The sequence below is a fragment of the Ptychodera flava genome, chromosome 2 (assembly GCF_041260155.1).
Source record: "Ptychodera flava strain L36383 chromosome 2, AS_Pfla_20210202, whole genome shotgun sequence".
Lineage (NCBI taxonomy): Eukaryota > Metazoa > Hemichordata > Enteropneusta > Ptychoderidae > Ptychodera > Ptychodera flava.
Window position 1 is genome coordinate 41,970,347 of NC_091929.1, and position 11,758 is coordinate 41,982,104.

The 11,758-nt window shown below is 39.5% G+C and overlaps 1 protein-coding gene across 1 annotated transcript; it reads left to right on the forward strand.

Moving 5' to 3' along the window:
• The first annotated feature begins 581 nt into the window (after window positions 1-581).
• On the forward strand, window positions 582-9,456 carry LOC139121159 (uncharacterized). The gene is made up of 5 exons (XM_070685840.1): window positions 582-717; window positions 6,651-6,767; window positions 7,849-7,988; window positions 8,352-8,454; window positions 8,819-9,456. Exons 2-5 carry the CDS (start codon window positions 6,716-6,718, stop codon window positions 8,965-8,967), a joined length of 444 nt encoding a protein of 147 aa, XP_070541941.1. The 5' UTR covers window positions 582-717; window positions 6,651-6,715; the 3' UTR covers window positions 8,968-9,456.
• The last annotated feature ends 2,302 nt before the right edge of the window (window positions 9,457-11,758 follow it).

Consider the following 11,758-nt stretch of genomic DNA (forward strand, 5'->3'; position numbering starts at 1 on the left):
ACTTTGCTGTCGTTTTACAGCCATTTCTTCCAACTTTCGTGTTGAATCTTGATTTGAAGAAGTCAATTATCACACATGATAGCTTTTAACTTTTGATAATTTTTCGACACTCATCAATCGATTGAAGCACAAAGCACAAACATTATTGAAGTTCAGGAGTTCAGTCATCGCAATATCATGGTCAAGTCTCGTTCGTCTGTCAAAAAATAACATGAATATTGTACTTTTTGTGTTGGCGGGTTGCATACCGGGTATTTCGTCATGGTTCAGACGACTACCACAACATCTGAGGTCATTGATAAATGCGTGCTTCGTCATGGCAACCGTGCAGTTCGTCATACTTCATCGACTAGGACAAGTACTGTTATAAACAGATAGAACAAACGCCTGACAAAAAATAAGAAGTCAATATCACCCCTTCAAACAGCACGGCTCCTGACAGCATCGCAAGGGCGCAGAAATTTAAAAGGCACGTGAGAAAATGCGAGTCATGCACGCTACATCCGACTCATAATTCTCTCATATGAAAAGCTGTCTCATCAGAATTTGACAATTTGAAGGTCCGATAACAGCTCAGAATGCCAGCAATTCAGACAAGCCTCACCGCTATGCATTTGACCTTTCTGAAAACTGGTGTGCAGATTGGCGAGATTTCAGACTTGCGCAGTGACTGTGTGTGCAGAAGTTACTCGTCGCATACGCGTAAGAGTCCCAAAGGTAAGTTTCCATTCTTTCTGGTATGGTCTTATCCGCCCCAACTTGCACCCAATATCACGGTGGAATAACGCTGTGATTATCGATTGTTATGTAAGGTGGATGATTAGCTGACGATGACGTGTTTCCTCTGTACAAGTGGAGTAAACCAGGCCATGAATCGCTATAATGCGTCACCCATTGTAACATTTAAAAAAATGTTTTGTGGCATGTCGGCCAACGAGTCTTGTTCAAGATCAAACAAAAGTGTAGATCTTTTAATGATATAAGTTTTAAACAAACACTATCTACATACATGTCGTGATTTATTCGGTGCCCCTCAGCTTATCCTAAGGATGACCCGATTTGACCGAACTTTACACATCTGTGCAGGGAAGATGAACCCTTGCTGACTTGTCTGTCTCGTATGGTAACAGTAACACAGTGGCGGACACGGTCCCTATATGCTCCATGAATCCAAATAAGATTTTCAAAATTTCCTTTTCACTTAACACATTGCTGTGTGGAGTGGATGTAGGAAACACTTATTCTTGATACAGTAAGTGAATTCGAACGACACATGTCTTGCAAATGTCACAGGATTCGGTTAATTAAGAGCGAGTTGGTGTCTGCAGTGCGTTCACTAGGTCAAAGGTCACTGATAGATGTAACCCGACCTGCACTTTGCAAGACGCAGGGAAGCGTGTACGCGAAACATTTGTTGCTGGTTTCAGGTCGCTTTCAGCTTCTCTGCGTTTCAGGCCATGCGCCGAGATAAGACCAAAGAAAACATCTTCTGTTTGCCGAGTTGGTGTTACCGAATACTTTCAGCAAACCGTGTCTAAACCCACTACGGGAATGTTTGCAACGTGCTTGTGAAGTGGAATGTTCAACTTATGTTTTCTGCGTGAAGTTACGCCTCCTTTATTCGTGAAAAAAAAGAAACTTTAAGCAAGGGAGTAGTATCATTGGGTCTGAGGAGAAGCTTGGTCAAGAAAGAGAAACGGCCGGCAGTCTAGAAATTATTTAGCCAAAGTTTACGGCTATTGCGGTTCTAAAAAGATGACTGGAATATGGGAAGATGCGCCAAAAGTTGCGTGACGGCCAACTTGGTTTGAAGTTTCAAGAAAATCACAGTGTCGCCTGAAGGCACCAAAATTTGCATTCGTATCGCCTCCTTCATCAAAAAAACATCTCAAGCAACGTTTATTTTCGTAAGTGTGCAAACTTGGAGGCCGTCAAGATGCCACTTACTAAACTTCCATAACTTTCCTTCAAAGCTGAATTTCATCAAGCTAATTTAAACAGTGCGTGCTACAGCGGAGCTTTGATCTTTGATTGAGACATCTTGGTGCGTGGAAATTGGTAGTTTCTTCAAGGTCATTAATAATTAACCCTTCTGTTGCCATGCTGTGTCGTGAGTGATGAAACTTATATTCGATGACTGACTAGCCTTAATTCGATTCGCTGTATGTAACTTTCGATTTATTTTCCGGTATTTTTTGTTTGTTAAGGTGGTTTGCGCCTGGAAAGTGAAAGACTTAACTTTTTGCTCAAATTTTCCTCAAGGATCTTTCAACCGTTCTCTTTCAAAATCAAGACTAAAAATCGGAGGTCACCGTGCAAAGTTTAGTACTAGAGAAACAAATTACCAAAGATTTACCGATGTTTGAAATTCACAATGGCCGCCATCCTTGTGTTAACTCCATGGGGAAAAATAAAATTTTAAATTTTCAAAAAGACTAAGACGGTGAAAGTTTTTCTTTCTCCAAGGGCTTCACAATGAGCCCCAACAAGTGGTAGAACAGGAAAGAATTGTAAAAGTTTGAGAGTCAGAATATCTGTCCCCGAGGCGCGTTCTACCTTAAAGCCATTATTTTGTTCTTTCCCAAAATCGCGTCGAAATGACTAATGTTCATTGCAGCTATTTGGGTGATGTCCACTGAGTGTCGTTGCCAGCTACTTAAAGCTCGATAAGCTGCATCTTTTGGCTATTTTTCAGAACTTTTGTTTTGTGGTTTCCCTACACTTTCTGCATTGAATCCCTAATGCCAAGTATTTAGCATATCAACACAACCTATATGAGTATAATCTACATTGTTATTGTTGAAAATTGTATTCAAGTCAGGACTAGAATTCATTTGTAAACAATAAACAATGATCACTACACACATACAAGCTGTGTTGACAAAAAGAATACTCGAAATTTCAGCATGACAAACGGATTAGGGTCAGACACGGTAGTTGATATACAGAAGCAGAATACTGAAAAACTTGCCACAAGTTACAGCTTATGTCCCTTCAAATCATACCAGTATATTGATGGCGCAAATGCAGCGATCTAATTGGTCGAGACGCGAAAAGAACCGTGGTATATTCGCGATATACCACGGTTGGCACACGCTTGAGCTCTCGGAGAGAGCAAAATCTTTTTTATTTTACGTTCTATGCTAGAATTTCGATCTACTGTTATGATATAACGGCAATAAATCACACCCAGCGACAGTATACCACTCCATTACGTTTTTGACCAGTTCACTTCATCTAAGCACTCGCTATCGCTCGTGCATATGTGTCGTGAACTGGTCAAAATCTCGTGGTATACCATTGCTGGGTGTGCTTTATTGCTTAAATATTTTATAGCCTGGACTAGAATTCATTTATCTTCAATATCGCACGTTGTACACAGTGCACCGTGTAGGGAAAGGCAATAGTTTATATTTCAACGTACTTTTGGAAGAAGAACAACAAGACGTATTAGTTCTTATCGAACACATTTGTGAAATATCATCAAACGTTACCAATATCGTCCTCTTAAGTTTGGCAAATTGTCTCGTGCGGTTGAAGTGAAGAAATCGGTTTACGCCAGTTTAAAGTGGTGCGGTCGACTCCCTAGAACAGTTGAAATATCGATCATCGACTTATCATCACTCATCAGGACGAAGCATGGTCACTCCATTGACTGTGGCCGAATATGAATTTCTATCAATGAGTCATCATCAGCTTCATTTGCATTCTCATACAATAGTCATAGATACATTTTTTTGAATAAATGAATACTTTACAAATGAAAACGAAAATTAGGTGTCATAACAAACGCACGGTACATGCGTGTCAGGCGTGCGTTTTTGATCACCGAATTCATGTTCAGACAGAATTGTATCTAAAACCATTCCGATTCTAAGCGATCTATCACGTGTATAGTCAATGCCATAGCTTCTGAACACTATTAAATACAGGGAATAGTCGAAACTTCACTCATGCCGAGGTAGTTTCCATGATTTTTTTTCTTTATAAACACGAAATTACTTATTCTACGCCGAGAACCAAGTCAGATTGTCAAGTTTCCACTTGCCGACAAAGCGTGAAGTGAGTTCCTATGCTATTGTTGAACACTGAATTCATGTCTGGACTGGAATTCGTTTTGAAACCGATACAAATAGCACATTGTACACGATCTGTCATGTTTTGAGGGTACAGATAATTTGCATTTTCAAACACCTTTCGGAAGAAGAGCAGGAACATGTACTTTTCCTCGACTACAAAAAATAATAACAATATCGAAAGCTACATCTATTGTCACTTTAAGGTAGAAAGCGCCTCGGGGACAGATATTCATAGTCTCAAACTTTTACAATTCTTTTCTGATATACCACTTGTGGGGGTCCATATTAAAGGCCTCGGTGTAAGAACATTTTCAGTCTTAGTTTTCCAAAAATCCAAAAATCTATTTTTCCCAATAAAGTTAACACAGAAGTGGTGGCCATTTTGAATTTCAAATATCGGTAAATCCTGGTTAATTTATTTCTCTAGTATCAAAATTTGCACGGTGACCTCCGATATTTATTCATGATTTTGAAAGAGAATGGTTGAAAGATTCCTAGGGGAAAGTTTGAGTAAAGGTTAAAGTCTTTCACTTCGAGGCGCATACTACCTTAATATACGACACACACATCAAGATGTTGTTAAAAAGTTGCTGATCTCTCCCTCGTGTGAAGACAGAACGTTGTACCGGAAGTTGTAACTTCCTCGATGGTAGAGATCGAACGCATTGTCACTGTTTTGTGATAACATTAATTGAAATATGTTGTTCCATAAACTCGGACACACTGCCTTGTCTATCATCACAACATTAATCTAATGGCACGTGTCGGCATGCAGACAGATAGTATAAGATGACGTCATTGATGGCAGTTCTTGTCATGCGTGATGTCTGTTCGTGTATAAGGAATCGACCATTAAATCTGGGAGGGGTGGTCAAATGGGAAAATAGTCAGCAAAGAAATATCGGAACAAAAATGCAGCCTTGTCGCTTCTGCACGGCACATGTTAACACGACAGTCGGCTACAATGTTGACTTACGAGGGGGTGGGGGAGCTTGCCAGGTGAAATTCATGCATAAGCCTACCGAAGCTTTGAACTAGAAAGCATTGCATATCGGCCTTCTAGTTAAACGGTCCGTCCCTTAAATCAGAGAGTGTGTTTCTAATGAATGGCGCATCTTTCTATATTTGCGATTGTCGTCGATAGATTCTTTGTAAACACATAGTGATAGCATAGACAGTAGAAGCGATATAGAGATAATACAAAAATATGACCTTCCATTTTGATTATAATGGTCTGTCATTAAAACCGGTAAAGTCATCCTCGTTCGACAGTATTTTCCAACATTTCACAAGTACATTATTATTGTTCGGCATCTTAAGGAGCAATACCTATAAGTTTTGAAAACATTTTCATAATTTTCACAGTACCAGAAAAATATTGCACGCGTTTTCTTCTTCTTTTCTCTTTTTAAAGTATGTTGACATACAAATTATTATCGTCGTGAGAACATATCCAATATTATCGTCGAGAAATAAATTTCAGCCTGGACTAGAATTCAGTCATCACTCAGACGCCTTGTGTGTGGTTAAAGGTAGTATGCGCCTCGAAAGTGAAAGATTTAAACTTTTGCTCAAACTTTCTTCAAGGAATTTTATAACGATTCTCTTTCAAAATCAGGAATAAAAATCGGGGCCACCTTGCAAATTTTGGTACAAGCGGAACAAGTTACCCGAGATTTACCAATATTTGTAATTCAAAATGGCCGACATCCCTCTATGGAGAAAAATAAAATTTCCGATTTTCGAAAAACTAAGACGGTAATTTTTTTTCTCTTACACCAAGAGCTTTTGCTAAAAAAAGCAACAGTTACGTTAAAGCCATCAACAGCTGTTGAAGTGACTTGGTTTGAATGAAAGGGAGGCTGTCGTCGGAACTATTCGTGTGCAACTTTCTTGTTTACAAACATGCATGGTATCTAGATGCATCACGTAAATACAGCTGCAACATTTAGGCCTAAATTTACGGCATTCATTGTTAATAAACATGTTTTAACTTTCATTAATCGCCAACGTACCCTGGATACAGTGTTTACATCAATCGTAGGGGTCCCTGGCAACGTTTGAGCAGAGTTCCGACGACAGCCTTCCTTTAAATAATACTGTAACGTGGTTTGGTCGAGTGGTGATTTGGTCGTGATCGTTCGGTACATGCATTTTTCGTGGTGGTCGGTGCTATTCCGATTACTCGTGTAAGGGGCCGGTAATAACGCACTTTATACAGGCAAGTGGTACATCATGATTCGGTTAGTTTAATCACGATACTTCTACATGGTTACAATATTTAGAAAGGTGGGCTGTCTACAAAGACGTGGTCCACCGCAGCCAAACAGACTGGGCTTCTCACTGAAGTCAGTACGTCAAAGTCTCAGAGCGTCTACATCTCAGTGTCTAGCCGAATCAGAGGATGTCAAGAAGTGTCTCTCTGTAAAGAAAGTGTACAACTTAAATCGTCTCTAAATCTGTATATTGTCATGCCTTTGGTATGCATCTATAATTAACTAAAGACAATCGGGAAGGAAGGTCAATCCCATCACATCTCACGATGTATCAATACCATCGATTCCTTTACAGGGCATCGCTGTCTCCCTACCGATGCTACTAGCAAATTTCAATGATTGTGAAGCACATAGTACAAAATGGAGACCCTGAAAATTTACGTCATCCTTGGAATGGCTCTTGCTTTAACAGGTATGTTGTAAAATATGTGTCGCAGAGATTTCTAGGATATCATTAATGGCAACCATCGAGAATTGTCAGTGCTGCAGAAATTATGACAAATAATTTTATATGCTCTGCGCCAATGTCTATCGGCTCGTTTTCGGACCATGTTGTGTAAAGGAGAGAGAGAGAGAGAGAGAGAGAGAGAGAGAGAGAGAGAGAGAGAGAGAGAGAGAGAGAGAGAGAGAGAGAGAGAGAGAGAGAGAGAGAGAGAGAGAGAGAGAGAGAGAGAGAGAGAGAGAGAGAACTACTGACAGAGTGATACAATATAATTTTAGCGGATTATCTAAAATTAGGCTTTAAATACCAACTTTTAGAGACCAGAAAGTTCCCTTTGATTAATGGCAGCGTAAGCGTGACAAAATCGGGCACAGATGGCGATGAATCGGACTGCCACACACCGTAATTCGATATATACTTTATCCATGACTGAACGCGCACCAAGATGGTAGGCCAACAGGCGCTTGTAGTATTCAGTGTACAATAACCCCCTTTTTTCTGAGTGTACAACATTGGACTGTCCAAGCGCCTGTGGATCGGCGTGCTCAAGTAGCAAGCTTATTAACCTTGAAAACCATGAAATAGCACAAATATAGGTCAAGACAATGCTACCTCACCTGTGCTATTAAACAGCGAGATGTTCACATAAGTCGCAGAACAGCAGGAACAGGTTTGAAACGTTAACTGTAAGCTCAACACAGGTCTGTACACGGTGCTGACTGCATGGAGTACACTAAAGGTATGCTTATGGCGCGATGGTTCGTAAGTAGGGGGTGTCGGCACAAAACCAAGTTACAAGGTATGCCTAAAATCAGGTTTTTGTCAACAATGTAATTTGACATCACACGAATACAGGCTGTGTTGACAAGCTGAACACTTGCAACTTGGCTTTTCAACATGATGAGAGGAGTAGAACAAGATATTGTATTTCACAAACTCAGCAAAATACTAGATCTTCATCAACGGTCACAGCCAATTGAGCTTTAGTAATTGTAAATTTCTCTCTTGACACGGTTTTCACCTTTCTAACATTAAATTAATTATTCTTCAGGCAGACTTGTATGGTCACTGACCTGTTACGAATGTATGGACATGAACGGACAGACAAATGCATGTCAAACGCAATTCTACGAACATGAAGACTTCGTGGTCCCATGTGATGACTCGTATAACCCGGATGCAAGGTGTATTGTACGTATTACGATCACAATGTACATTCAGAGTATGTATGTATGTATGTATGTATGTATGTATGTATGTATGTATGTATGTATGTATGTATGTATTTGCTTTTGTGCATGTGTCCACCGGCCCATACCTATCTTCCTACTTATGTCTCTACCTATACCTACCTACCGTGCTACCTCCCTACCTATCTCTCTGTCTCTTACTTTCTATTTATCTCGATGTGTCTATGTGTGAATGATGCGCACTTATACCCTTATTTCATATTTTCTCGATTTTTTGGGGTTATAATTTACTGATTTTCTACCTCCCTGAAGTAATTCATTCGTTCATGTGGCTCGTCCACATGTACAATTTACTCTCACACAGGTAGCACGTGTAGAATATTCAGATGGTGAGATTGCAATCTTTAAACGAGGCTGTGCCAATTCAACGCAGTGTTCAAGCTGGAACAGAGTAAACAAGGAAACCTGTAAGTATCTAGAAAATACCAACAGACCTTAAAACGATGTGTCACCGAATTTCCATTCTTTTACATTTAAAGGGAAACAGTCGTCGGAACTGCGCTCAAAGGTCGTATGGGACCAATATGAACAATGTAAACACTGTATCCAAGGTACGATGGTGATTGATGAAAGTTAAAACATGTCTGTCATAATCACATCGTATAATTTAAATGTTGCGGCTATGATGATGACTGAGGTGCTTCTAATTATCGTGCATGAAATACCGTGATTGTTTGTAAACAAGAAACTCGCACAGGCGCAGTTCCGACGACTGTTTCCCTCTTATTTTCGCGATTTGTAATGAAAAATTCCTTCTTCTTCTTCTTACAGCACTGGAATTATTTGCTGCTTCAGAATGCTGCGACACAAATCTTTGTAATGTTGGTGATGGCGGACAGATGTTACTGCCCTGGATCGAGGCTACCGTTTTGTTGCCAATGGCAATAGTTTTCTGGTCGGTCAGGATCTTGGCAAGCTAATATTGCAAGGAATAACTCCACGGAATGGGAAGTTTTGGGGAAGTTATGCGTTAAAACTTTCTGTAAAGCATGCGGACATGAAAATATGAGCGCGTCCGATTACATGCTTGTCTACGCCACCAATTTGCCGACAGAAAGTGTGAAAAACGAGCATGACTTTTGAATCATCCTGACAGTCATCAAATTTCACATTTGACCACAGGGGCTCTTTCTTCGACACAGAAATTACAAAGCGTGATTCCGTTTCAAACTGCACCTTTACAGTGATTTGACTTTGAAGAAAAGATGATACCACAGGAAATGCGACTTTGTTATGGCCTCATTATATCGCACAGTGAATTCATACGCTATTCTGTCAAACAGGGAGAGAGATCTGTACCTTCTCATATGCAATAAATTATTCGGCAGACCAGATTAAGTTTCAGCCAACCATAACGCAGAACAAATATTTCTCGTTTGCTAAAAACAACTGCCAATGCAAATTTTTCATTTTTTTTCTTGTCTTATTCATTAATTTTTGAAAGGATCTTTACATGTTCAATTAAAAAAGAGTGTGAATGCTCGAGCGATTTTTAATGATGTTTGGGTTTTCTTTGCGATTTTAATGCGTGGATTATCTTGGGTTCAGCCATGTCCGGGCTGTCTCGTATTCAAAACCAGTTACGCAGTTCTGCCACTGTGAAGACTTGGGGTAACAGCGAAGATTAAAGGGCCCTCACAAAATACGTTTACATATCAACACTATGCCAGGGGGTCCAGTCGCTGCAAAAATATATGGTAGGACCCCTTAAGGACACTGAAATGCTTTGAGTATTTAAACCAGCATTCCAGACTTCCCATTTTCCAAAGAAATTCAATTTATTGTTAGATATTATTTAATTTTTTACTAATTTATCCCAGTAAATGTCATGTAAACTGGTAAACAGTTTTAAAAGGATGGAGACTTTGAGTCAAAGACAATGCACCCTTGGTTTTGTGGGGCACATGAAGAATATTTTTCCACTTTTCAAACGAAAAAATGCTTACTGGAACCGAACATCTTTATAAAACTATCCACTCTTCCGTGTCAACACCATAGTCGTTGAATGTAGATCCACTCTTTCATTCACACTCACTCAACATACTGTCCCTCCCCAGCAACATGCTCAGCGCTTGTGAGCTCTCTCGCTCATCCCTCCCCCAACTCATCTCACCCGCCCCGACCCAACAAAGTTTGGCTTCTAATTTTCATAACAAGAAATTTCTATGAACACAGAACCCTATACAGTCACTATATTGATGGAGTAATTTCAAATAAGACGAAAACACACATTTCACCGTACAGGGTATATACAAGAATTTATTTGAATTAGTTTGTATATAACATTACCTTACTCGTCCAAGTATAAGCCCCTGCTCGTGTATAAGCCCCCCTACTGATTTCAGAGGATTTTAGAAAATGCATTACATCCGTGTATAAGCCCCTACCCTAGTGTAACTCAAATACAGAAAGGTTAGGAGAGTATATTTGGTCATTTAACTTGGTAAAATTACTTTTAGATAATAAAGAAACCATTAAAAGATGTTAAAACAATGGGAAACTGGAGTTTCCTTGACAGCATCGTAAGGAAAATGACACGTTTTCCCAGTACTATCTTGATTCTTTGACCCTGCTCACCCCGTCACCTAAATAGAATAGTCTCACTCACATCGGCCATTGTTCATTTTCATTCACAGCCACGATGTTTTCATGCTTGAAACATGCAGTTTCTTTTGTTTGAAGCAATTATCCTTTCATTTGTGAAGACTTTTCCTGGTGACTATTACAATTTTCACTGCTATGTTGTTGTTTTCACAAGATGTAGACAGTTTGATACTGGAATATTGAGTTGCCTTTCCGTGTAGGCAATGCATGCCTGTTCACATTACTGTTGATCAGCAGCATACATGACGTCTTTGTTTCAAGTTTGGGGGATTTTGTTATGCTGAATTTCACCAAAATGTCACTTCTGTATTTAGAGATTGTACAATCAATTTCTTTGGATGTGTAAGTCGATTTTGAAAGCGATAGAAAGATTGAGTGGTGTTGAAAAAAAATCGTGCATAAAATTAGCATAAATTATGCGTCCATGCCAGATAACATGGGGTTGCTCGAGTATAAGCCCCTCCCCTAGTTTTACAGCTGTTTAGTGTTGCCGAACCGGGGCTTATACTCGGACGAGTACGGTATCTTCCTACATATTCATTGAACATATATACACAATATTTTTGTTTTGGTGGCCAGCACCTAGATTACATATTATTGCTTATTTTGAAATGAAAAAACATAGGGAGGGAGACAAACTCTTTCAGAGTTAACTCTTATCATGCCAAGTTCATGCATCACCCTCAGGTCAAGGTTAGGTTAACACCAGTGAGGCATAACATGTCCCATATGTTGCATGTAAACAATGACTTCAAACATTTGAAGGACTGAAAACAGATATCGTATGCATGATTTTTACTGACAAAACCTGCTATAACATACTGTGCCAAGTTGGATATGTGTCAAATTTTTTGGCTCAATACATCGTTTTACCATGGAGGTAGCAGAGATATCCCAGAAATCTCTGCTACCTCCATGGTTTTACTGACTTGACAGATGGGGAAGTGACAGGTCTGGTAGGATTAGGGTTAGAGAGAAAACGAATTTCATAAAATTTGACAAAATAGTCATTTCAAAAAATTACATCTCTCCTCCGACCGATATGGTTCTATCAGCTTCACCGAGTATAAAAATTTTAAAAAAATGTTGCAGATATTTTCACTTAAC

Excerpts from the sequence above, each read along its gene's own strand:
- LOC139121159 (XM_070685840.1), top strand. The coding sequence starts at position 6,716 with ATGGAGACCCTGAAAATTTACGTCATCCTTGGAATGGCTCTTGCTTTA. Across the intron at positions 6,768-7,848 it reads AATGGCTCTTGCTTTAACAG|GCAGACTTGTATGGTCACTG; the intron begins GTATGTTGTAAA and ends ATTATTCTTCAG. Across the intron at positions 8,455-8,818 it reads CAGAGTAAACAAGGAAACCT|CACTGGAATTATTTGCTGCT; the intron begins GTAAGTATCTAG and ends TTCTTCTTACAG.